This window comes from Phocoena phocoena, chromosome 1 (genome assembly GCF_963924675.1).
Source record: "Phocoena phocoena chromosome 1, mPhoPho1.1, whole genome shotgun sequence".
Lineage (NCBI taxonomy): Eukaryota > Metazoa > Chordata > Mammalia > Artiodactyla > Phocoenidae > Phocoena > Phocoena phocoena.
This window is the reverse complement of record NC_089219.1, coordinates 177,352,768-177,380,521: the sequence shown is the minus strand read 5'-3', so window position 1 is coordinate 177,380,521 and position 27,754 is coordinate 177,352,768. Positions and strand designations below refer to the sequence as shown.

Sequence of the window (27,754 nt, the reverse complement as noted above, 5' to 3'; positions counted from 1 at the left end):
AGGTTCATGACTCTGGGGATATACCTCCTCTGGTCATCATTCAGATGACTGACTGCCCACTCTTTTAGCGGCAAGTTTTTCTCACAGATGAGAAGATGCTCCACTCAGTCCCAACCTGGAGCTATTGCAGCATCTGGTCATGTTTCTTTAACCAGCAGAAGTGGTTCCGTATAACTGAGTAAGTCTATGCTCACTTAGGAATGAGCACAAATGGGGATCCCATTCTTGATTATCAACCTAGGTTCTGTATGACCTGGAAGTTCTGTAGAGATGAATGTGTCCTCCCAAAAGTTCCTGTTGCTGGCTTTTAACTAGAAGTGATATATTGCTATTCTTGAGCCAGGGTTCTATACTCTGTATAACCGAGCCAGAGAAAAGCTTCATCATTATAGAAAATGTTGTCCAAATACATGGCTATCTGAGCATCATATAGTTTACATCTAGAAAAAAAGTCCAAACTAGATATTTGGCCAAACTGTTGAAATTTTGCAAAAGTTTAACCTTTACAATCTTATACAACATCATTATTACTTCTTTTCTGCCTTTTAATTAAGCAGTAAGTGTTTCTGACTATGAATGAAATGAAGTCAGATGAAAGCTTTTACAGAATATCTTGGTAGATAGAGTATATATTGTCAGAATAAAAATTTTGGTTTGCATTTTTTAAATCATTTCAAATGACGCACTTTATTTTAAAAGACTTACCAATTTGTTAACGTAAACACGCTATATCTTAGAAGCAGATATATAAGCTTGCCAGCAAAATGAGCAAAATTAATTTTCTTTATAACCAAATGGCAACATCTGACTTTACATCCTGGAATTCATTGTAGGTAAAAGAACGTGATCGTCTTCTAAGATTTGTTGGTCTCTGAGGTCTTCCTTCTATCAAGTCTAAATAGATGTCAGATTTCAGAAAACGTGTGTAACTGTCTTGCTCCATGAGCTGATACACTCTGCTTTGTGCAGCATCAAAACTGTGGAGGGTGGGTTGGGTGATGCTCCTGGTGATAATTTCTTTGGTGTGAAAATCAAGGTTAACCTGGATAATAATAACAATAATAAAAGTGTAATTATTGTCAATCTACTTAAGTAAACACCTTTGAGAAACAGAAGTAAAGGACTGACTCCACGTTGGAGGGGGCATACAGCACTTGGATGCTTGGTGCTTTTCCTGTTGTGGGTCCAGGGATCCAGTGATTCACTCTGGGTTGGCATGTTACCTGGCTCTTCTCTCCCTTTGCACCCGGTCCTTATCAGTCTCTGCCAGTGTAGGATCATGGAACAATGTAATGTTAGGTGTCCTAGAGATCGTTAGATTCAACTCATTTTCAAAGTGGAAACTAAACTTTGTAGAAATTCAATTATTTTGAGTGAGGGCAAGCAGTGTGTTTGGGGCATATTTGGGATTTCAATGTGAGGCTTTTGCTATATCCCAGTGCTCTTTTCATTATATTATGATGTTTTCATACAGGCAAACGTGTGCTGAAAATGCCTATATGCATATATACATGTGTGTGTGTGTGTGTGTGTGTGTGTGTGTATAAAGATATAAAATCCTTTAATGCTTTTTATCAAAACATTGATGATATATTCGGCTTTGATGGTGCTAAGTTTTCAGGCAGGTTTCTTTTCCTTTGTGGGTAACACCACATAACCAGCCGCCTTTGTTTACTTGTGTGTAAGGGGAAGACAGGATAATACATTGAAACACAAAACAGACTGAGACATACTGAAACAAGGAAAATAACTGTCATTTCATGTGCGACAGTATCTACATAAGCAGTGCTACCTCGTGGACAACAACAATTTATAGTCAAACAGAACTCTTAACAGTGACAGGTTATCAGTTCTACACTTCAGTGAAAAGACACTATTTATTGAGCATGTACTAAAAATACAGAAACTCTAATTCATATTCAAGGATAGTGAAGTAATATTTGCTGGTTTAATAGCCATTTTAGCAGTTGTTTCATACAGTTACCTCATACTGAGCTTGCAGTAAAAAAAAATCACAATTGTTTTTTCACTTGAACCATTGCCACATTAGGTTTTCCTCATCTTTCTATTATGAAATTTTCTTTTAGTCCATCTTAATGTGTAGGAATAATAATTACAGGGCAAATGAAACTTTGTACAGGCAGATGAGCTAACATTAAAATAGTACATAATGCAAACTTCTTGATTTCTCTTACCTTCATCACGTGCAAAAATCTTTAGTTTCTACCGGCAGTTACTTGTGCTAAGGTGATTAACATGATAAATGAATGAATCTAAATGTTGCAATTAATTGTGTTCACTCTTAGTCTAGAATAAAATACCCTGAGGAGTAACTTCAGTTATACCTTTCCTTCCATAGCAATATCTTATAATGCATTCTGTTTGTAAATAGAAATCTATATACAGGCAGACCTCAGAGATATTGCAGGTTCCCTTCCAGACTACCTCAGTAAAGGGGATATCGAAATAAAGTGAGTCACACAAATTTTTTGGTTTCCCAGTGCATAAAAATGTTATGTTTACATGATAATCCATTAAGTGTGTGATAGCATTATGACTAAAGAAACAACATACATCCCTTAATTAAAAAATAACTTCATTGCGAAAAAAGGTTAACCATCATCTGAGCCTTCAGTGAGTCCCAGTAGAAACATCAAAGATCACTGATCACAGATCACCATACCAAGTATAATAATAATGGAAAAAGTAAGAATTATTGTGAGAACTACCTAAATGTTACATAGATATATGGAGTGAACCAATGCTGTTGGAAAAATGGCACCGATAGACTTTTTCAAGGCAGGGCTGTCACAAACCTTCAATTTGTAAAAAACAAAATATATGTGAAGTGCAATAAAGAGAAGGGAATAACATGAGTCATGCTTGTAAATAACCACCATTTTTGTTTCAACAAAATTCTGACCTTTCTGTTAGAATGTATGGCAGTACCGATTTGACGAAAACATATTCTCTCAAAAAATTTTCAGATGTAAATTTTTACAATCATCTTTACCTCTTGTGGAGCATCATTCTGTATAAATTTCTCATATATTGCTTTTGCTTTATGAATTATTTGTTGAGGGTCTTTGCTTTTCTTGAAATCTTCACAGGCTATCCAAAATTCAATGTTTTCCTCACTGAATTCAGTTTTAAGAAATCTGGTAAAAGTCTCCAGTCCATCTACCAAGGAAAGAAGTGATATATTTTAACTAAAATATATTGATGCGAATATATGCTACTTGATATTGAAGTACAACTGTGAGTGTTAGCAGAAGAAGCGTCTTCCCTCTAATTCAGGGCAGTAGCACACATCTTGCTCATGAGGAACCATGTTAACAATTAGCTGAAATCTTCACAACTATGAAAGGTAAGTACCATTTCTGTTGAAATGAGGCTGGTATCATACTTAGACCTGAGTAACAGGGACCTTAAATCTGGACCTCACTTTGGGTCTCTCTCAGCTGTGCCTTTCCTTGGGGTCAGTGTTGTAGGGTTATTCTACAGAGCCAAAGAGCCATTCCAGCTGGAGATCATCTCTCAACTTCTAGACCATGCTTCTTGGACTCAGGACCCTGAAATTCCCTTTAAAAGGCTTTGTGGGGCTTCCCTGGTGGCACAGTGGTTGAGAATCTGCCTGCTAATGCAGGGGACACGGGTTCGAGCCCTGGTCTGGGAGGATCCCACATGCCACGGAGCAACTAGGCCTGTGAACCACAACTAATGAGCCTGCGCGTCTGGAGCCTGTGCTCTGCAACAAGAGAGACCGCGATAGTGAGAGGCCCGTGCACCGCGATGAAGAGTGGCCCCTGCTTGCCACAACTAGAGAAAGCCCTCGCACAGAAACAAAGACCCAACACAGCAAAAATAAATTAATTAATTAATAAACTCCTACCCCCAACATCTTCAAAGAAAAAATAAAGGCTTTGTGTTTCCAGGATTGGCACAGTCCTCTTCCCCAGATACATCCACCAAAGGCACCTGTCTCAGTGGAATGCACACCCCAAGGCTTGAGTGTGGACAGGACTTGAATTTGCACGCTGGAGTGTCCACCCAAATGTGCAAAGAGGCCTCTCACAGTGTGGAACCAAACCATGGGTGGAAAGTGAAGCGAGGTGGGCTATGCTTATAGGGTAGAACTGGGAAGAGTCTGAGAATTTTATATTCAAACGTAATCTACCATGTGTCACAATAGAAGGATAAAATGTGTTTTTTTTTGTGTGTGTGTTTTTTTTTTTTTGCAGTATGCGGGCCTCTCACTGTTGTGGCCTCTCCCATTGCGGAGCACAGGCTCCGGACGTGCAGGCTCAGCGGCCGTGGCTCACGGGCCCAGCCGCTCCGCGGCATGTGGGATCTTCCCAGACCGGGGCATGAACCCGTGTGCCCTGCATCGGCAGGCGGACTCTCAACCACTGCGCCACCAGGGAAGCCCAAAATGTCTATTTTTAACAGTTTATTAGCCTGATCTGTAACTCTTAAGCATTTAGAAATATAGTATGGGGCCTCCATTTTTACTTTTTTCCTGAGCCCCATGAATGTTAGGGGCAGGTATCAAGTCTTATGGAAGACTACCAGGGTTCAAGTTCTTGTTCAGCTAGTTACTATGTGGTCCTGAGGGAATTACTTTTCCTTTCTGTGTCTTAGTTTCTCAATATTTAAAATTAAGATAATGATAAAACCGACCTGATAGAGCTGTTTAGAGAATTAAACGTGCAGGAGGCTTAAAACAGAAACTGGCATATAGCAAGTACTCTATCTGGGTTTTGATGGGGGGCGGTGATGGTTATGATGATGTTGATGATCTTGATGACTATCCTTTTTTTTTTAGGTTCAGTTAGGTAAAGTTTCATAGATAAAACTGTGGCAGACTCAGGATTCAACACTAAGACAATCTGACTTTAATACTAGGGTTCTTTCAACTATTTATGATATTCTACTTTTTTGGGCTAATAGGTTTTTTTTTTTTCATTTATTTTTGGTCGCGTTGGGTCTTTGTTGCCGCGCTTGGGTTTTCTCTAGTTGCGCGAGCGGGGGCTACTGTTTGTTGCGGTGCGCAGGCTTCTTATTGTGGTGGCTTCTATTGTTGTGCAGCACCGGCTCTAGGCACGCGGGCTTCAGTACTTGTGGCTCGAGGGCTCTAGAGCGCAGGCTCAGTAGTTGTAGCGCATGGGCTTAGTTGCTCCGCGGCATGCGAGACCTTCCCGGACCAGGGCTCGAACCCGTGTCCTCTGCATTGGCAGGCAGCTTCTTAACCACTGTGCCACCAGGGAAGCCCCGGTATTTTTTTTTAAAATTAAACTTCTTTGAGAAAATTATAGATTCACATGTAGTTGTAGGAAGTAACAGAGACAGAGCCCCTGTACCCTTTATCCAGTTTCCACCCATATAACATCTTGTAAAACTGTAGTAAAAATATCACAAATAGGATAATGATATAGTTAAGATATAGAATATTTCCATGATTACAAGGATATCTCATGTTGCCTTTTTACTGTTATACTCACATTTTTCCCACACCCAACCCCTCCTTAAATGTTAGGAACCAATAGTCTGTTCTCCATTGCTGTAATTTGGTCAACTCAAGAATATGGTATAAGTGGGATCATGTAGTATATATTGTTTGGGGTGGCTTTTTTCATCTACCATGATCTGCTGGAGATTCATCAGTATATCAGTAATTTGTACCTTTTCATTGCCATGTTGTATTCCATGGTATGGATTTGTTTAACCATTCCTGTTATCAATAAGGATGCTATAAACATTTATGTATAGATTTTGTATGTGTGTGTGTAGACGTAAGTTTTCATTTCTGTGGGATAAGAGAAGTGAAGCTGTTCAGTTATATGGTATTTGAAATAGAGAAGAGAGCATTATAGAAGCATTGAGAAAAGGTAAAAATGTTCCTTCTAGATTTTTCAGATAAATTTTCTCAGGGACTTCCCTGACAGTCCAGTGGTTAAGACTCTGTGCTCCTAACGCGGGGAGCACATGTTTGACCCCTGGTCGGGGAACTAAGATCTCACATGTTGCACAGCACAGCCAATAAATAAATAAATAAATAAATTTTCTCAGAGAAATTCACATTTGAGTTGGATACAAACGATTTTTAGCAATCTTTCTTTAGATTTGTTCTCTACTCATAGTTATGACCTATTTCTCTTTCTGCTATCACAGGTGAGTTATTACACAAGGAAATTTCATGAGTCCTGTCTAGATTTCTCACCTAGCAGCATTTGATAATAATGATCCCCTCCTTTTTGAAATATTCTTCTTCCTAGGATTCTAGGACACCATACCTCCTAATTTATACCATCCGATTACTTTAAGCCTGGCTTAATGTCTTCTGTTCCCTGGTTAAATGTGATGTTCGCTGGGATTCTGTTCTTTACATTCTTCTCCTTTTCTTGCCTCTTCTACCTCCCTTTTCTTTCTCTATCCTCCTGTATCCTCGTCTTCTAACATTTTTCCTGAAACTCCTTTCCCCCTTACTTCCCTCTGTACTTTTTGCATACTGCTGGCACCTACAGGCAAAATAAGGCATTACAAACAATCTTACAAAACAATAAAAGTTTCTCTGAGTTAAATTTTGATCTAATTAAAAGATTTTAATCTCATTACAAGAAATCATTAGAAGAAAATTTTTCTCTTCACCTCAGATATTCCTCCAGCTACTGATCTATATCTTTCTCCTTACAAAGTCTTTTGAGTAAGCTTTCTGCAGTTGGTCTCTTAATCCCCTTCACTCATTTACCTCCCCATACATTAAAATGTGGTTTCTACTCAACGCTTGACTTAAATAATTTTTACCAAAATGACTTACTGTAATATTCCATGGAAAAAATTTTTTTCCAATCCATATATTACTTCATCTCTCTATGACAGCAGGCAAAGATGAAATATGTCTGTAATTCTTTTCTATGGCACATACACTCTTGAGTTTCTTCTTATATCTCTGACTACTGCTTTTCTAAATACTTCTCAGTTTATCCTTCTTCCTTCTTCTCTTTAATTCCAATTCCAGGGCAATCACTTCAACACTTTAACACAATGAATATGCTGATGATTTTCAGAAATGATCTCCGGCTCAGGTCTCTTTCCTGAGCTCCAAGCTCATATCACCCAACATTTGGTAAACATCTTCACTGAATTTCCCACCAAAATAATCACATCACAGCTGAATTCAATATCTTCACCCAAAAGCTTCCCAGAATGTTTCCCACGCAATGACACCATCCACTCAACAGCTTAACCCGCAACCCTGGCATCCTTAGGGATCTCCAATTTTCTTCTCAACTCAATTGATAATCAAATCTTCTCAACTTTATCTTCTTTATGTATCATGCATCTGTCTTTTTATTTTTATTCAATCTGGAATTACCCTTATTCAGACCAGGATCATATTTTACATAGATTATTATGAAAACCTTCTAAATGGTGACTCTGACTCCAGGCTTCACTTGCTTCCCTCCCCTGCTACCCCCCGCCAACGCTTTCCAAGTTATTATTCACATTCTAGTCAGTAATATCTTTCTAGAGTACAAACTTAATTATGTTTCTTCACTGTTGAAAAATTTCCAACAATGCCCTTAATCTCTTTCCACTCTATTTCTCACACTCTAAGCTCCAAGCACAGTGAAATAACTTAGAGTTCCATTCATGTGCCATGTTCCCACATCTCTTTAGCTTCTATTGGAAAGATTTTCTCTTCCTACTCCAATTTTATCAATCTAATTTCATCAGGCTAATCTGTATCACCCATTGAAGTTTAAATTAGAGATCACTTTATCTGGAAAGATTTCACTGATCTCTCAAGAATAAGTTGGGTGTCCTTCATGTATGACTTCCTACAGTGGGTAACATTTAAACTATTGTGCTGCAGTTGCTTCCTTATTTTTGTTTCTCATGCTATATTGTGAGATTCATGAGATGAAGGCCCTTGTCTAATTTGCCACAAAAATCCCCAGCATGAAGAAATCACTCAATATTTACTTACTGAAAGAAATAAGTAATAATTGAACACATGAGAAAAAGTACAAATTTTCATTAAAAATACAAAAGTTCTAGCAAAAAAGTCTTGTTGAGGAGGCAGAGATGAGTTTGGGGATCATGATATGTTTGGGATTTGTGGGTCAGGGTACAGAGGAAAAAAGAGAAGAAAGAAACATGCAGAGGGTGCCTGGAAGTCTACATGCAGGTTACCTGTAGATCCTTGGCTGAGGGTCAGGCTGTACACAGGCAGGGCAAACTCTGTGAAGCCCAGAAGAGTATAGCTACAGTGGTGCTGAGAGGTAAATGGAGATCAGGGAGTTTGCATGGGTCTGGGAGACTTTGGATTTCTGGCCCAGCTATAGTGGAGATATCCAAGAAAGGCTGTATTTTTGGTATAAATAATACAGGCAAGGTCTTTGTCCTCAAACTAAGATAAATTGGAAAGAGATTGGTTTTAAATATCAAACTGATCAGAAAGAATCAAGAGGATCCACCCGTGATTTAACTGACTGCCAGAAAAATAATCTAATGCTGTTTAAAGGAAGACAGCATAATCTAGACTCCGATATCTTCCTCCTTGCACACATACAATAAAAATTTATTAGGCATGCAAGAAATGTCTAATGTGACCCATTATCAATAACAAAAGTGGTCAATAGAAACAGACCACAAGATACCTGAAATGTTGGAAATAGCACAATGTTGAAGAATGAAAAGGTTAAAAAAGAAATAAGGAGTGAATAGATGCAAAAACTCAGAAAAGAAATTGAAACTATAGAAAACAATCAAATGGAACTTCTAGAACCAAAATGGAAAATACCTGAAGCAAAAAAAATTCATTGGATCAGCATGACAGCAGATTAACAACTGCCTAAGAAAAGATGAGTAGACTAGAAGATGGGAAAATAGAAATTATTTAATTTAGGATAGTAGAGGACTTCCCTGGTGGCACAGTAGTTAAGAATCTGCCTGCCAATGCAGGGGACATGGGTTTGAGCCCTGGTCTGGGAAGATCCCATATGCCGCAGAGCAACTAAACCCATGTGCCACAACTACTGAACCTGAGCTCTAGAGCCCACAAGCCACAAATACTGAGCCCACCTTGTGCCACAACTACTGAAGCCCACGTGCCTAGAGCCTATGCTTGGCAACAGGAGAAGCCACCGCAATGAGAAGCCCACACACTGCAACAAAGAGTAGCCCCTGCTCACCACAACTAGAGAAATCCCGCGCACAGCAATGAAGACATAACACAGCCAAAAATTTTTAAAAATTTTAAAAAAAGGATAGCAGGAAACGAGGGGGAAAATTTCACAATTATACTTCCAGATTTTAATTCTGTTCACTCATACATTTATAGAACAAATAGACAGAATGTCAATCAGAATATGTAAAACTTGAACATTATCAACTAAATTGACCTAATTGACAATTATATGACATTCTACCAAATACATATTTTCAAGTGCACAAGCAAGATTATCTAAGATGGATCACATGCTAGGATGTAAAATGAATATAAATAAATGTCAAAAGACTGAAGTCTTACACAGTATGTCCTTTGCCCATAAGGGTTTTAATCAAAAATCAACTAGTCATTTTCACAGTGTTGATTCTTCCAATCCAACAACATGGTATATCTCTCCATCTGTTTGTATGATCTTTAATTTCTTTCATCAGTATCTTACAGTTTTCTGCATACAGGTCTTTTGTCTCCTTAGGTAGGTTTATTCCTAGGTATTTTTTCTTTTTGTTGCAATGGTAAATGGGAGTGTTTCCTTAATTTCTCTTTCAGATTTTTTGTCATTAGTGTATAGGAATGCAAGAGATTTCTGTGCATTAATTTTGTATCCTGCTACTTTACCAAATTCATTGATTAGCTCTACTAGTTTTCTGGTAGTGTCTTTAGGATTCTCTGTGTATAGTATCATGTCATCTGCAAACAGGGACAGCTTTACTTCTTCTTTTACAATTTGGATTCCTTTTATTTCTTTTTCTTCTCTGATTGCTGTGGCTAAAACTTCCAAAACTATGTTGAATAAGAGTGGTGAGATTGGACAACCTTGTCTTGTTCCTGATCTTAGAGGAAGTGGTTTCAGTTTTTCACCATTGAGAACGATGTTGGCTGTGGGTTTGTCATATATGGCCTTTATTATGTTGAGGTAAATTCCCTCTATGCCTATTTTCTGGAGGGTTTTTATCATAAATGGCTGTTGAATTTTGTCAAAAGCTTTCTCTGCATCTATTGAGCTGATCATGTGGTTTTTATCCTTCAGTTTGTTAATATGGTGCATCACACGGATTGATTTGCATATATTGAAGAATCCTTGCATTCCTGGTATAAACCCCACTTGATCATGGTATATGATCCTTTTAATGTGCTGTTGGATTCTGTTTGCTAGTATTTTGTTGAGAATTTTTATATCTGTGTCCATCAGTGATATTGGCCTGTAGTTTTCTTTCTTTGTGACATATATGTCTGGTTTTGGTATCAAGGTGATGGTGGCCTCACAGAATGAGTTTGGGAGTGTTCCTCCCTCTGCTATATTTTGGAAGAGTTTGAGAAGGATAGGTGTTAGCTCTTCTCTAAGTGTTTGATACAATTTGCCTGTGAAGCCATCTGATCCTGGGCTTTTGTTTGTTGGAAGATTTTTAATCACAGTCTCAGTTTCAGTGTTTGTGATTGGTCAGTTTATATTTTCTATTTCTCCCTGGTTAGTCTTGGAAGGCTGTGCTTTTCTAAGAATTTGTCCATGTTTTCCAGGTTGTCCATTTTATTATCATATAGTTGCTTGTAGTAATCTCTCATGATCCTTTGTATTTCTGCAGTGTCAGTTGTTACTTCTCCTTTTTCATTTCCAATTCTATTGATTTGAGTCTTCTCCCTTTTTTTCTTGATGTGTCTGGCTAATGGTTTATCAATTTTGTTTATCTTCTCAAAGAACCAGCTTTTAGTTTTATTGATATTTGCTATTGTTTCCTTTATTTCTTTTTCATGTATTTCTGGTCTGATCTTTATGATTTCTTTCCTTCTGCTAACATTGGGGGTTTTTTTTCTTCTTTCTCTAATTGCTTTAGGTGTAAGGTTAGATTCGTTATTTGAGATGTTTCTTGTTTCTTGAGGTAGGATTGTATTGTTATAAACTTCCCTCTTAGAATTGCTTTTGCTGCATCCCACAGGTTTTGGGTCATTGTGTTTTCATTGTCATTTGTTTCTAGGTATTTTTTGATTTCCTCTTTGATTTCTTCAGTGATCTCTTGGTTATTAAGTAGTGTATTGTTTAGCCTCCATGTATTTGTATTTTTTACAGATTTTTTTCCTGTAATTTATATCTAGTCTCATAGCATTGTGGTCAGAAAAGATACTTGATATGCTTTCATTTTTAAAAAATTTACCAAGGCTTGATTTGTGCCCCAAGATATGAACTATACTACCCAAAGCAATCTACAGATTCAATGCAATCCCTATCAAACTACCAATGGCATTTTTCACAGAACTAGAACAAAAAATTGCACAGTTTGTATGGAAACACAAAAGACCCTGAATAACCAAAGTAATCTTGAGAAAGAAAAATGGAGCTGGAGAAATCAGGCTCCTGGACTTCAGACAATACTACAAAGCTACAGTCATCAAGACAGTATGGTACTGGCACAAAAATAGAAATATAGATCAATGTAACAGAATAGAAAGCCCAGAGAGAAACCCATGCACATATGGTCACCTTTTCTTTGATAAAGGAGGCAAGAGTATAAAATGGAGAAAAGACAGCCTCTTCAATAAGTGGGTCTGGGAAAACTGGACACCTACATGTAAAAGAATGAAATTAGAACACTTCCTAACACCATACACAAAAATAAACTCAAAATGGATTAAAGACCTAAATGTAAGGTCAGACACTATAAAATTCTTAGTGGAAAACATAGGCAGAACACTCTGTGACATAAATCACAGCAAGATCCTTTTTGCCCAATGGAAATAAAAATAAACAAATGGGACCTAATGAAACTTAAAAGCTTTTCACAGCAAAGGAAGCCATAAACAAGATGAAAAGGCAACCCTCAGAATGGGAGAAAATATTCACAAACGAAGCAACTGACAAAGGATTAATCTCCAAAATATACAAGCAGCTCATGCAGCTGAATATCAAAAAAACAAACAACCCAATCCAATAATGGACAGAAGACCTAAATAGACATTTCTCCAAAGAAGATATACAGGTAGCTAACAAACACATGGAAGAATGCTCAACATCACTAATCATTAGAGTAATGCAAATCAAAACTACAATGAGGTATCACCTCACACTGGTCAGAATGGCCCTCATCAAAAATTCTACAAACCATAAATGCTGGAGAAGGTGTGGGGAAAAGGGAACCCTCTTGCATTGTTGGTGGGAATGTAAATTGATACAGCCACTATGGAGAACAGTATGGAGGTTCCTTACAAAACTAAAAATAGAGCTAACATATGACCCAGCAATCCTACTACTGGGGATATACCCTGAGAAAAACATAATTCAAATAGAGGCATGTACCAGAATGTTCATTGCAGCTCTATATACAAGAGCCAGGATATGGAAGTAACCTGAGTCCCTTGACAGATGAATGTATAAAGAAGATGTGGCACATATATACAATGGAATATTACTCAGCCATATAAGGAAACGAAATGGAGTTATTTGTAGTGAGGTGGATGGACATAGAGTGTGTCTTACAGAGTGAAGTAAGTCAGAAAAACAAATACCGTATGCTAACACATATATATGGAATCTAAAAAAAAAAAAAAAAGGTTCTGAAGAACCTAGGGGAAGGACATGAATAAAGATAGAGATGTAGAGAATGGACTTGAGGACACAGGGACGGGGAAGGGTAAGCTGGGACAAAGTGAGAGAATGGCATGGACTTATATATACTACCAAATGTAAAATAGCTAGTCGGAAGCAGCCGCATAGCACAGGGAGATCAGTTCCGTGCTTTGTGACCATCTAGATTGGTGGGATAGGGTGGGTGGGAGGGAGATGCAAGAGGGAGGAGATATGGGGATATATGTATATGCATAGCTGATTCACTTTGTTATAAAGCAGAAACTAACACACCATTGTAAAGCAATTATACTCCAATAAAGGTGTTAAAAAAAATCAACTAGTAACATAGCTTTAAAAGCCCCCAAATATTTGGAAATAAAACAACACATATAAATAATTTATTGATCAAAGAAGGAATCAAAAGAGAAATTAGAAAGTATTTACAATTGAATTATAATAAAAATACAGCGCATCAAATTTTGTAGGATGCAGTTTAAACCCCATTTAGAGGGAAATTTACCACATGAAATGCTATACTAGTAAAAAATAAAATCTGAGTTTCTACTTTAAGAAGATTTAAAAACAAGAGAAAATTAAAGCCACAGTAAGTTGAAGGAAAAAAAATTATAAAAGAAGTCTATGTAAAAGAAAACAAACCATAGAGAAAATTTACAAAGCCAAAAGTTGGTTCTTCAAAAACATTAATAAAATAGAACTCCTAGTGAGGCTGTTTCATAGTAGTAGGAAGCAAATCAGTGATATTTCCACAGATCTTAGACATATTACAAAGATAGTAAATATTATGAATGATTTTATGCCAATAAATATAATTTAAATAAAATGGGAAAATTGTGTAAAGAAAGCCTACCCAAACTGACACTGAAGTGAAAAATCTGAAACTATTAACTTAATAGATTTTTATAATAAAAATACCACCCCCCCAAAGTAAAATCTTGGGCCCAGATTTGGTGAATTTCATCAAACATTTAAGAAAAAAGTATTCTATTCTTATACAATTTACAGAAAACAGTGGAGGGATGAATAATTTCCTTCTCATTTTAAGAGGCTAGGATAACTCTTATACCATAACCTGACAAATGTAACACCAACAGCACCCCCAGAAATAACGATTAAGAAAGGAAAGGAAAATTATAGACCAATGATCACAGATGTAAAGATTCTGAACAAAATATTAGAGACTTAAATTCAGGAATTTAAAGAGGGAGAAGCATACATTCTAGCATTAAGGCAAAAAAACTGTGAAGTAAATGATAACTTTCTTTGTCTACTCATTTTCACTTATATTCATTTCTTCTATTCACTGTTCTCTAGAACTATTCCTCATGGTCCATGATTATTTGTAATATAATAAGTTCCATATAGAATGAAGCAAGAAGAATGAATGTGGTAGAACTATGGTGATAACTAAGAGGGTTTGCATTTTTAACATGTTTAAAGGTTTTGAGGGCTAAGTGCTGTTCATACACATTACTACATTTAATACTACAACATATGTCTGGAATATGTCATATTAATTTTCATATCTGAGAAAACTGAGATTCATATAAATTCAATTGTCCCAGATCTCACTTTTCAAACAAACAAGTTGTAGAAGTAGATCTTTCTCAAGAAGGCAGCACTTTCTGTCATAGGTAGAGTAACAGTCCTTCAAAGATGTCCATGCCCTAACCCTCAGAACCTGTGACTACATTACCTGACATGGAGCAGAAGCTTTGCTGATGTGATTAAGGTTAAGAACCTTGAGAGGGGCAAATTATCCTGGATTATCCAGGTGGACCCAATCTCATCACATGAGTGCTTAAAAGTGAAGGAGGAAAGCAGGGAAGTGGGTCAGGGGAATGCGATGTGAGAAGCACTCTTGCTGCCCTTCAAGATGGCAGAAGATGGTCAAGAGCCAGAGTGTGGTGGCTTCCAGAGGGTGAGAGTGGCCTTAGTTTAGAGCCAGCAGGAGAATGGAGACCTTGGTCCAAAAGTGCAAAGAGCTGACTTCTGCCAAGAACCCAAATGGATAGGAAAGGGATTCTCCCCAAGACCTTCCACAGAGGACAACAGCCTGATGACACCTTGATTTTTTTTCCAGTGAGGTCCGTGCTACACCTCTGACCTACAGAACTGTAAGATAATATATTTGTGTTGTAAGTCCCTAAAGTTATCATAGCTTGTTACACAGCCACAAGAAACTACTATAGTCCTCAAATCATGTGTTACATGTCACCATTTACTTCTCCTATATCTAGAACTTGTCCTGTTTGTCATGAAGCATTGTGTTCTCATTTTTGTTTTTAATGCTGAAAGCAACTGTTTGATTATATTAGAGATCCAGGAACTTAATGTAAGAAAACAACAGCCAGAAATGGCATAACCTACAGACATTCCCTAAGTGGTAGGTATGGGATCTCTCCAAACACTACCATGATAGAGGAGCCCTGTGGGCCGGCCTCTTCTACTCCACTGCTCCTTCCATTGGTGTTTTCATTGGGGTGAGAGGAGAGTCTGCCATTCCTTTTCCTTGGTAAATTGATCCTGAGCACCAGATGTTAGTGGTTAAACCTTAGCGAAGAAACTAGGAAGACAAGCAAAGGTCAGTCTCAACAAGGATTTGAGAAGGCATCATAGGACTGACATGCCACCCAGAACTTGTCCACAGTGATTAGATGCTGGTAAGATAATTCCTAGTCAAACACAGCTGTCTTAAGGAGGCCTTAGTTCTAAGCGCTTCCTGCTTAAGTCAACAAATTCTAGTCTCTGAGGAGAAGGAAGAATGATCAATGTGAGTGATATTGAACCACTCTTGTTCTTATTTCTCTAGCACAGTTAGTGTTTGATTTTCAAGATCTAGTTCTCATGCTGTGTAGTGTGCTTTGCTCAGAATGTAGCAGAAAAATATAAATGGATAATGATTCCTTGAAGCTTTTTGACAGATAGAAGATTTTCCCCCAATACCTACAAATGTATATATTCTCAGAGTAAAGTTAATGATCTGTCTCTGTTTTTATTATTTTTAAGCCAAGATAGCTATCAAAGTGAAAAACAGGGAGTCAGACAAGTGGGTTTTACCCTGACTTGTTAACCCACCAGCACTCTTAGGGATTACTGTTCCTCAGTGCGGTCTGTTTGACTTTCCTTTCCACAACTCTTTTACCCTCTGTAGCTCAATACCTGAACTTGTAAAAAAGCAGTTTGAGTCATTACTATTGTCGAAGGTTACATTCCTCTAATTTTGGAAAGCTACATCGCAGCAGCAACCTTTCAGACTTTCAAGTAAAGCTGGAGCCCCAGGCTGATGACTTTAGAAAATAGGCTGAATGAGCATCATTTGGCTACTGATTGGCAACAGCTTGAAAACTTCTTCCTTTTCCATTTATGCGACTAGAAAGATCGTTTTGTTGCCTAATCTCTGGTTTTACTTTTTGTCTTTCTTTTTTCCTTCTTCTTCTTGTGTAATGATCCCAGAAGGAAACAAGGAGACTAAGGCAAAACATGCCTTTCAACCCCTAAATCAAAATCGGGGCTTCCCTGGTGGCGCAGTGGTTGAGAGTCCGCCTGCCGATGCAGGGGACACGGGTTCGTGCCCCGGTCTGGGAGGATCCCACATGCCGCGGAGCGGCTGGGCCCGTGAGCCATGGCCACTGAGCCTGCGCGTCCGGAGCCTGTCCTCCGCAGCGGGAGAGGCCACAACAGTGAGAGGCCCGCGTAACACATAAAAAAAAAAAAAAAAAAAAAAAAATTGAAGTAGAGTTTGAAATGTGGGCAATGTTTAGGTGTGTGAAAGAAAAGTCACAACAAAAACAACCATCTGTAGACCAATTGGCTTAAACCAAACTTTAGGTAGTTACGTAGTCATGCCCCAGCCTCTGGCCAGAACTTTAAAAAAATATATTGCGAATTCCCCCTTGAGGAATTTTTAGTGTAAAATCAAAAACCTCTACTTAGCACCCATACTTTCTTCCTCTTTAAAATTTCTAAAACGTTTGCCCTTTTTTCCTCCAATTAACATCCACTTTTTGCTGGATTGAATCCTAACTATATGTATATTCTCTTAATTTATCTCATAATTATCTTCACAACTGATAGATTCTTTGTATTTTTTTAATAGAATTCTGAAATTTCTTATTTGCTCGGTAGCTGCTGTAAAGTAGATTTCTGAGGAGGATTCCTTGACTAGATATTAGGAAACAATTGGAAGCAAGACCGCAAAATGATGGTGAAACATCTTCAGGTCATCCTAATTAAAAAAAAAGTGGTCGTATGGAAATGTGCACTTTGATATTGAAAAGCCTGTCATTGGGTGGTATTGCCCTGTGTGTTGATGATGTGGGTCCTGCCTCTTCCCCTCCCACAGTGAGAGACAACTGTCTTGTTCTTACTTGCTCCTCTGTTACTATTTAAATGGAAATTAAAGCAAGGTTAGCAAATGAAATGCCTGCTGTCTTACAACAGAACAGCCTGTTCCAGGTCAGACCTAGACGGGAAAGAGGAAATTAAGAATATGCTTTATTGGGCTTATGAATAAAGTTGCTTTGACCCCAGTGAAGGGAAATGCTTTTGGGATTTCATTTTATTCTATCCATATGTCATATATAAGCATGATTGATCAGTTTTTAAATACCAAATTGTTCCTAAAGCAAGTTGATAAATTGCTGTGACAATTTTAGGAGGATATGGTCATCACTTTTCCTATTAATCTCAATTATAAGAAACTTTTTGTATTGACACCTAGAAGGGATCATCCATATGCCAGACAACTGAAATTGTTACTTATTAAAAATAACTTCCTTTGTCTATCTTTTAATTATTTGTGAAACAGTATGAACCTGAGGACGGTATTATAAACTGAAAATGCAATGATATTAATTACAATAGTTAGAAGTTTTGAGTCTTTGCTAAGGCCGTGGCACACTGCTATATGCCTTTTATTGAGGCAGTTCCATTTAATTTTCACACCAGCCCTAAGGAGTTAAGTCCTGTTCTACCCATTTATACAGATGAAGAAGCTGAGGTTCAGAAATTGAGTTGCCCTGAATCTTACCGCTGGGAAAAGACAGCACAGGGGTTTGAATCCAGGTTTATTTTGTTTATAATTATAGAACGTTTGTCTTTCAACTGCCATGAAACAACAAAGTCTTTACTGTTGAGGAATATGGAGATTAATAGGCAAGACAGGCATGTATAGACCAAGGACTAAGAAATGAGAATTGCAGGGGTGACTAATTCTGTTTGGAGCAGCAGAGAAAAATCAGCTTACTTAAGATGACTATAGAAGCCTTCCAGAAAATAACATGAATGCTACTTAAATAGTCCTTCACTAATTCACAAAGCATGAGTGAGTGTCAGCTCTGTAGCAGCCGTTGGGCTTTGGAGTACCACCGTGCTTAGTCTTGAGTTTGATACAGACATTCAAAATGAAGTCACAGCATTAACGTAAGGAAAAGCGCTGTGTGTTAAAAGTGCTCATGGTGAGTTAAAGTGAATGGATCTTGTTGCCATAATATGAATATAATAGGGGAGAATAAATACTGCTTCAAGAAACAAATTAATGGTGAATGAGAAGGTAGTTCATCTATTTAAAAGTTTAAGTAAATGACTTTTAAAACAAATAATACATAATATCGTGCAGGATTATCCCAGCACACTAGTTACTTCCTGTTTCTCTTACTCGGGGCAGCTGCATGAAGTCAGGTCACAATGGAACCGTTTCTCACACAGAGGCAGTAACTTACTAAACAGTCCTTTAGAACGAAGCAGTGGTGAAGACACCTGCCAAAAGCGCTTGATAGAACCCGGGATTAGAATTCACACTGGAAGAAGCTGGCTCAATGTGTCATACAAATATGAAATGCTTGTAATTGCATGTTTCTAAATTGAAACTCTGACATCTGTTGGAGTATTTCTCTGATGCCAAGAAACCAAATGAAACAAAAAGTCAAGGAACTCAGAAGTTGGAAACCCAAATACAGTGTGGTATCTTAGGTACTAGGTTGCCTTGCTTCTCCTTTGATATTTGACTTTGGACCTGCCACAGAATGTGGTGGTTACTTGTGCAATAATGCTTTGTTTGTGTGGCCCATTTATAATCTAGACTGGATTTTACTTACTTTTATTTTTTAGATAGATAAAGTAATTGCATCTTTGTTATGGGTCAGCTTGATTCAGAAAGTTAAATTTGTAGAATCCTGGAATCCCTTATCTTGCAGAAAACTGGTAACTGAAAATTGGAAAGGGCAGCTTAAAAAGCCACAAGGTGAAAAGTGTAAGGAGAAGTGCTAATTTCCTTCCCCAAAAGAGAGGTATGCACTTTCTTGCAGCCTTTCCTCAAAGTCAGTAATATGTACTTCCCACAGTATCATCAGTTCATGTTTTTAAATCAAGGGGGTGAAATGACTCACATATTCCTTTTATCCTACCTTATCATGAATTAATCTCAAAATTAAGCTTAGTATATATGATCACAATTTAAAGTGCAAAAAGTCCAAGCAAATAGTTGTTAATAAAAAGACTAAAAATACTGGAATTATTTGCAGTGACTGGAAAAAAGGATGTACAGGAAAATAAACAGGTAGTAGTTGGAAGTTTTTTTTTATTGACAGAGACTCCCTTCATAGGAAATAACCTTCTCTTTCAAATCTTTACTTATCAAGTATGTGAGATGGTTAGAAAATGTTTCCATAATCAATCATGCTTCTATATTCTAGGTGTGTGCCTATAAAACCCTGCAAAACTGCTGATAAAGTTTACCAGCAACTAAAAAAGTTCAAAGTCTCACCTGTTATCTTCTCCAAATCTATTTTTTCCACCTCTATTTCTGATCTATAAAAGGCATTCTTACCTTCCTATTAATATGGAACAAAATCTAGAGATCTTTGGCTCCTTTTTCTTCATCTCCTATTTCTTCACCACCTCACTTTACAACATAAGCACACATTCATTCAGTCACCAAGTTCTTCCATTTTCTTTCCAAAATAGCCCTTACGTTGAGGTTAACTTTGATATTTGTAACAACCTTGTAGGTAGTCCTATTATATGCATAGAATTCTACCTTTCTATCCATCAGAGTTAGCTTTCTAACAAACAAACTCTTCTTGAGTTTGTCCCCAACTTGATTTTCCAATGTGATTTTTCACTACTCTTTACCTCAGTGAATGCGACCTGCTTGCTTTCCTAGGTTATAAGCCCAGTAAGCGCAAATCGCTTATTTCTCTAGCCCTTTTCCTGCCTTTTTCTCTACTCGGGAATAACCTTTTCCTCTGCCTGTTGAGATCTTGCACACATCGACATAATTTCATGTAATGATTTTCTAAAGCCTACATGAAACATTGCAAGTTCTACAGGCATTTTTTAAACTATCCAATTGTTTTCAAAATTATGTATTATCAGCAGCATTGTTTTACTTTCAAAGCTGTCTTACACAGAACCATATAAATATATGCATACAAACACTCACAAATATGTGAGTGTAATATACATATATATGTAATTTTATTGGAATTAATTGATTTGCTAAGTTCATATTGGTAACATTTATTTTCATAAAGTCAATTGGTAAGAAGACCGATAACTAAGTTTGAAATTGATTATGAATGACAGTCTGATACTGGTTTTTGGTTTATTCTTTTTGTTTTTCTTAAACAACATTTAGAAATTATTGTCATATATGGTTTTAAATCATAGATTTTTATGATTCATTTTGCAGTTTCAGGCAAATTTGTCAATAAACAGGGAAGGCAGGAAAAAAATTACCTATCTGCAGAGAAACAAATGAGGAACGGAGGTTAAATTATTGATGGACTGCAGTGTATTAAATTTACTGTATAACATATTTGAGTTCATTTTTTAAAATAACATTTACTTTTAGAATAGATTAGATTTACAGAAGAGTTATGAAGATAGGACAGAGCTTCCACACACCCCACACCTCCAGATCCCTGCTATTATTAACATCTTACATTGGTAAGATACATATGTTATAATTTTTTAATATATATTTATTTATTTATTTTTGGCTGCATTGAGTCTTCATTTCTTCACACGGGCTTTCTTGCAGCGAGCGGGGGCTACTCTTCATTGTGGTGCGTGGGCTTCTTCTCATTGCAGTGGCTTCTCTTGTTGCGGAGCACAGGCTCTAGGAGTGTGGGCTTCAGTAGTTGTGGCATGTGGGCTCAGTAGTTGTGGCTCGCGGACTCTAGAGCGCAGGCTCAGTAGCTGTGGCGCACGGGCTTAGTTGCTCCGCGGCATGTGGGATCTTTCCGGGCCAGGGCTCAAACCCGTGTCCCCTGCATTGGTAGGCAGATTCTTAACCACTGCGCCACCAGGGAAGCCTCTACATATGTTATAATTAATAAAAAAAATACTGATACATTATTATTAACTAAAGTCCCTACTTTGGTTATATTTCCTTGGATTTTACCTTCTGTGCTTTTTTTAATTTTAAAAGAGTTAAGCTACATTTTAGGAATGAAATTTGAATATAATAGTGGAATTATCAAAACACTCCATGGATTCCTTGGTTTCTGTGGAACACAGCAAAAACACTGTTCTTTCTGCTTAAGTTTCATCTATTACCTGTTACCCTAAGCCACCCTTTTTCAAATTATGTTTCTCAATAAAGAATTACTTTCTCTCTAGTTCGCTAAATAAATTGCACTGTTTAATGCCCCATGCCTATGTTGGCTTTCTGCTTGGATGATCTCTTTCTCTCTTTGTCCAGCTAGTGAATTTTTTATTAATCCCCTAAAATCTAGCATAAGAACCATCTACTCTGCTCCTTTCCTAAAGATGCTAATAATTATTCTGCAGTGGTTTTAGTATCAGGCATTTTTTTGTCAAATAAATACTCAAATTTTCTGATGTATTTTGTTTGACTTATCACTTCACTTCCCATTTGAATAAATTTAATACATTTTCCATTTCCTTTATATAGATATGGCATACAGAATTTGAGAAACTTACACATTTAACGAAACGGAAATTCTATAAAATCTGATAGAGCAAGGTCTTGAAGTGTGTGTGTGTTTGTGTGTGCATGAGTATAGGAACTTTCCTTTTTTTTTTCTTTTTGGCCTACAGTCAAGTCAATAGAAATGAGCTGAATTTGACCATTGCACCCATGAGACTTTCTTAGGTGATTATTTTAAGCTTTATAATTTAATAGTACAATAAGATTTGCAATTTAGAATAACTGAATTTTGGGGATTGATTAAAAGAATACCATTAACATAATTTTTTATGAATCCAGTATAATTTAATTAGCACTTTGATCATGAGCAATGATGATAATGTCTACGTGGGTCAGTGCTGATTTTTGTTATTCATGCTACGCCCTCTAGGTTCCAACTGCTGCTGTTTTACAGAACTTTAATATTTCCACCAGTAGAGAACAGAGAGGAGCAGATTTTTTTCCATTTGGTTTTGACTACTTGTAAAGCAACATGATTAGAGAATGCCAGGGGAGGATTTTCTGTAGGACTAATTGCCTAGAGAGAACCTTTATTCTCTCTAATGGGTCGTGAGAGTATGATGAAATTATTATATACCAATGTATTAAGTTAAAGAAAAGTCCAGCTTATATATTTCTTTCCATTGAAATTTAACCCTGTAAGTGATGTTTATACAGCTGGGAGCAGGTTGCAAAACAGAAAAAGATTATTAAATTTATTGTTGATAATTATTTTTCATGATAGCAGAAGCCATTTACATTTGTGTAGTGTCAAACAGTTAGTGGCTTGTTGCAACCTAAGTGTCCATCGACAGGTGAATGGATAAAGAAGATGTGGCACATATATACAATGGAGTATTACTCAGCCATAAAAGGAAATGAAATTGAGTTATTTGTAGTGAGGTGGATGGACCTAGAGACTGCCATACAGAGTGAAGTAAGTCAGGAAGAGAAAAATAAGTACCGTATGCTAACATATATATATGGAATCTAAAAAAAATAATAATAATGGTTCTAAAGAACCTAGGGGCAGGACAGGAATAAAGACTCAGATGTAGGGCATGAACCTGAGGACATGGGGAGGGGGAAGGGTAAGCTGAGACGAAGTGAGAGAGTGGCATGGGCATATATACACTACCAAACGTAAAATAGATAGCTAGTGGGAAGCAGCCACATAGCACAGGGAGATCAGCTCGGTGCTTTGTGAACACCTAGAGGGGTGGGATAGGGAGGGTGGGAGGGAGATGCAAGAGGAAGGGGATATGAGGATATATGTATATGTATATGTATAGCTGATTCACTTTGTTACAGAGCAGAAACTAACACACCATTGTAAAGCAATTATAGTCCAGTAAAGATGTTAAAAAAAAAAAAAAAGAAACAGAAAACAGTGATTGGCTTCTTACTCATCTCATTTAATCCTGACAGAAATTTATTTCTATTGGAGCTAAAGACATTGTGATCTCCATTTACAGTTGAGGGGGCTGAATATGAAAGTGATTAGGAAAGTGATTGTGAGGCAGAAGAGAACCAGAGCTCAAATCTCGAAAGGGACCCAGGACAGTTTTTCCTAGCAACAAATTTGGTTATATTATTCGAACACTTAATATTTACCAGGTGATGTGCTGGGTTTGGCGATCCACAGATGAAAAGACATGTTTCCTTATAATAAACATTCAAACTGGAAAAAAAAATGAATTCCACTTCTTTTTTTCCTTGCTCTGACTAGTGAAGAGGCTCAAGGGCTGAGTTGTGCCCAAATGGTGGAAATAATAGGAGATTAAAAGAAGAAATAAGTTTGGGGGGCATGAATTAGGGAGGAAAGTTTTACACAGGTTGTAATTAGATAAATACCTGAACCAAGACAGTGACAGAGGAGATAATGAGAATGGGAGATAGGTTTTACATATATTTGGCAAGAATTTTAACAAAAGTCAAGAAATGGGTGGATATTGGGAATGAAGAAAAGTTGGAGAAAGCTGTTCACATTATTTTTCTCCAAAATAGGGAGTGATAGAGCATTAAGGTGAAATGAGGATGGAGTAACACATTAAATTTTTTTCAGTATGAACTTCCTTTCTTACCACTACCCTCCATTGTCACTACATCCTTGCCTAAATTTAAGCCTTGATTTCTCTACCTATACTTTTCTTTCTCTGAGTCAATATTACAATTCAGAGGCAGAATCTGTTTTCATTAGAAGAGGGAAGGTCTTCAGGGAGAGTCTGCAGAAATAGGATTCTCTGTCAGTAAATCCAGGGGAACATGAACCGGTCACCAAAACCTTATAGGTGGATGGACAATTAGGAGAAAATTACAGGACATGAAGACAGATTAGAAAAGTTGGTTTCATCAAAGAGTGCACAGTACTTGAGGCTGAACTGCAAGTACTGCACTCCCAGCAACAGGAGCTCCTGCTTCCAGTAGACACCTTAGGATGAGAAAACCACTGGCAACGCTGTAAACAGTAGTTAGCCTCAGGCTAACCCAAAGAAATGCAGTAAGGAATAGAAGAATTTGGAGATACAAATAAAAGCTGTGGGCTAGAGGAAGTGTGTGGCTATTTGGTAGTGATAAAGTGTTGCTTCTTAAGCAGACTGTGCCTGGTTTAACGTGGAAAGCAATGAACCCTGTGGTTGCTTAGCCTCATTGCCTACTCAGTTCAGTCTGTCAGTTTTGCTCCCTGAAAGAAACTGTGGATTGAATAAAGGCCAGGAAAAAATGCTTACTCAGCTGTTTCCTTATGCAGTTGACTCCAAGGATTAGCAATCCAGGCAGCCTGTCCTCTGACCTGGGCTTGGACAAACTCAGTGTTTGTCCTCACTTTCCATCTCATCTACAAAGCTCCACCTTAAATGCCCACCTGATTCTCAACTACTCTGCAAAATTCTGACGACTGATGCAAAGAGTGAAGCATTTATAAAATTAAAACAATATATATTTTCCTGAAGTTTTCCTAAATATCCATGAAAAGAGCTGCTTTAGATTTTTGATCACTTAACAGTAAAAATAACACAGATAATCTGGGATTTAATAAAACCAAGGATCTCATTCACAAACTAAAAACACTGAAAATATGAAACTATTCATCCAGCACCAAGAAATATTTCATCCACCATAAGTAATTCTTTTTTTTTTTTTTTTTTTTTTTTTTTTGCGGTACGCGGGCCTCTCACTGTTGTGGCCTCTCCCGTCGCGGAGCACAGGCTCCGGACACGCAGGCTCAGTGGCCATGGCCCACGGGCCCAGCCGCTCCACGGCACGTGGGATCCTCCCAGACCGGCGCACGAACCCGCGTCCCCTGCATCGGCAGGCGGACTCCCAACCACTGCGCCACCAGGGAAGCCCCACGATAAGTAATTCTTAATAAAATAAGAGTATTTTTAAAATACTCTTATTAGCTGACTGTTCTATTATTTAGTTATTTCTGTGGATCAAAAACTCGTATTGCTGTAAATTATCAATCAGACTAAATTTTTATGACAGCCTGCTTTGTATAGTTACACACATATTTTGTATACTTTTCCATTAAAGAATAAAGTATTTGGGAAAAGTAGCACTAACCTTTATGGGAAAGCAGTTTGTCAAATGATTCACCCCATATCACTGCTTCTTCAGGAGAGATTCTGTTCAAGAAACAATGTTTTATAATGGAGTGTGCAGAAACTCTACTTATGAATCTTCTCTAACATGTGCTATCATACTGCTCTTTTCAGTCATATTTCACAGGATTTCTCCTTTGATTATTATACAATGGAAATTGTATTTATATTGGAAAGTTCAAAAACATTGGTCAACTTTCTTTTGGGTTTTGCCTATAAAACAATGTGTTAAAATAACATTATTTTCTCATGAATTATTTTATTTTCTAGGGAAAAATAATCATGTGTTAGGTTAAAAACAAAGAAATCAGGTCAATTATCTTTCTTAATTTGGCAAATAAGAGAACCTAATCTAACAGTGTCTTTCAGTCAAACTTTTTTAAAACTGCAGTTTCCTTGAAACTCTTACCAAAATATGCAACAATTTTTTTAACAGATACAGGAAGTTTGACTAATGAAGTTTTAAAAGGGTAAGAAATAGGAAACATTCTTAATACAACAAATATTTTAGAAATGTTGATAATTGAATATATTTGTCTTGGATCTTTTATTGTTCATATTTGGAAAAATTTATATTATCCTAGTGTATAAAGTTATTCCATTTTCTGTTTGAACTAAAGAAATGGCTACAAGTTACAAAACATCCCTTTTTGTGCTTTACTTGATACTGTACCTAGGGCATTTTTTCCAAACTACTGAAGAAAGAGATGAATAGCATTTCTCAATGACATTGTGCAAACTCTTAAATTAATGAGTATTTCATCAGTTTAAAATACAAAGTGATGAAGGAGTAAAATATATCATTTAAAATTGGCAGGCATATAATTTTAAAAGAGCATCTTTAAATTTTTATGAGATTACTTAATTCAAGCTATTAAAATGGTTTAATTTTATGGAATATATCTAGTTTTTTTGAAATGAGATCGCTAACCCTTCCTTATATTACTGTGTAATATCCAATAAAATGGTAATCCCTAATTTCATCTTTCTTAAATCTTTAACGATAGAATCAGCAAAATGTCCCCCCCAGATAATTACAAGTTATTCACCTTGTTTCTTTGGCCAATTGCCCAGATCTGCTGGAAAGAGTATCTTCGTGAAACTCAGGTTTCTGCACAAGAAGACTTAGCCTATTTCTTTTTTCCTTAGCTCTGTAATGAAAAGGCATTAGCTTCAGGACAACTTGGATGACAATTGAAATCTCTCCTTCTGACTGACAAACAGATTTGGGATTGGTAATCACCTGGACACCCCTTCTCACCCACCTCCCTCACTCTGGACACGCTCAGTGGTTTTCTTAAGAATTTCATTTAAATACTGTTTATGGAGGAATTAGGATAGCATATGTGAAATATACTTGTTTTATTTCCCCTCAGTGACTTTAAAGTATTTGAGATTATATTTCAATAAATATTATTACAAGTTCTCCTGTGTGGTTAAAATTGTTGCACTTTAAAAAATAAAAACACTTTTAGATTTAACAGCTATTTACTCCTAATAAATAGATTTTTTTCAGTTGTAATATTACAATCAATATATTTTCAACCAGATATTTTAAAAACAAGTGCTAACAAATATTCAATGTCAATCATGTTTTTAAAAGTATAAGGCTAACTTAAAAAAATTATGATTTTTACCTGATTTTGGCTTCTTTGCTTGTTTCTTCTTTTCCCGAACCATATATTAACTTGAAAAAAGTTTTTTCTTTTGGTTCACACATATTTAATTGAGAAAAGAAAAACAATGATGTTGCCATCTTCTCTCTCTAAAATGTAGAGATGTCTAATTTATTACATCTTTCACTTGTTAATGCTATTCCATGGTTATACATAATGGAGTAAAAAGTTATCTCAACCCGTCAGCAACACTTTAAAAAAGAAAATCAAGAGCTTGGGTTTCTGCCTCTGCAAAAATATAGAACTGAGGAACTAAAGTACAATTCAGTCCGGAGTTGTTTAGGGAAATGATACTACAAATTTGCAAAATGACTCTTGGTCTCTGAGATAAAGACTAGTATTACCACAGCGCAACTTCTCTTTCTAGTTTGTGCAACCAGAATGATGCTAGACCCAAATGACACTGTCATTTCCCACAGGAACTTTTTAAAAAGGTCTTTAACGTGTGTAGTACGCGTTAAAATGTGTGTGGCAAAGTGCTACACCAATCATATTTTCCCTTGTTCTTAAAATTAAGTATTTTTACTTATTTAAATACATTGAATTAGGTAAATTACATTTAACTGACATAATGCTATGTAATGTTAATCACATTTGCTTAACATATTGTATCAAAATAAGAAGATAGATCATAGAGTTTCACAGTTGAAGGGGATAGTAAGAAGCATTTAATTCAATGATTTTTAAGCACAGGTCCATGGAATGACTTCAGACATTTGTAAAATTTTTACC

At 36.8% G+C, this 27,754-nt stretch overlaps 1 protein-coding gene across 1 annotated transcript; it reads right to left on the bottom strand.

The window, feature by feature from the left end:
- Window positions 1-531: 531 nt before the first annotated feature.
- On the bottom strand, window positions 532-27,286 carry RGS18 (regulator of G protein signaling 18). The gene is made up of 5 exons (XM_065892446.1): window positions 26,984-27,286; window positions 26,396-26,497; window positions 25,309-25,370; window positions 3,014-3,180; window positions 532-1,042 (listed from the first exon to the last, which is right to left on the bottom strand). The coding sequence occupies exons 1-5, from the start codon at window positions 27,100-27,102 to the stop codon at window positions 785-787; spliced, it is 708 nt and encodes a 235-aa protein (XP_065748518.1). The 5' UTR covers window positions 27,103-27,286; the 3' UTR covers window positions 532-784.
- Between the last annotated feature and the right edge of the window lie 468 nt (window positions 27,287-27,754).

What these genes read in the sequence shown, in the direction of transcription:
- RGS18 (XM_065892446.1), bottom strand. Translation starts at nt 27,102, where the DNA reads ATGGCAACATCATTGTTTTTCTTTTCTCAATTAAATATGTGTGAACCA. An exon ending in AGCAAAGAAGCCAAAATCAG is followed by an intron (nt 26,498 to 26,983) that starts GTAAAAATCATA and finishes TTTTCATTACAG; the next exon opens with AGCTAAGGAAAAAAGAAATA. An exon ending in AGAATGATGCTCCACAAGAG is followed by an intron (nt 1,043 to 3,013) that starts GTAAAGATGATT and finishes ATTATTATCCAG; the next exon opens with GTTAACCTTGATTTTCACAC.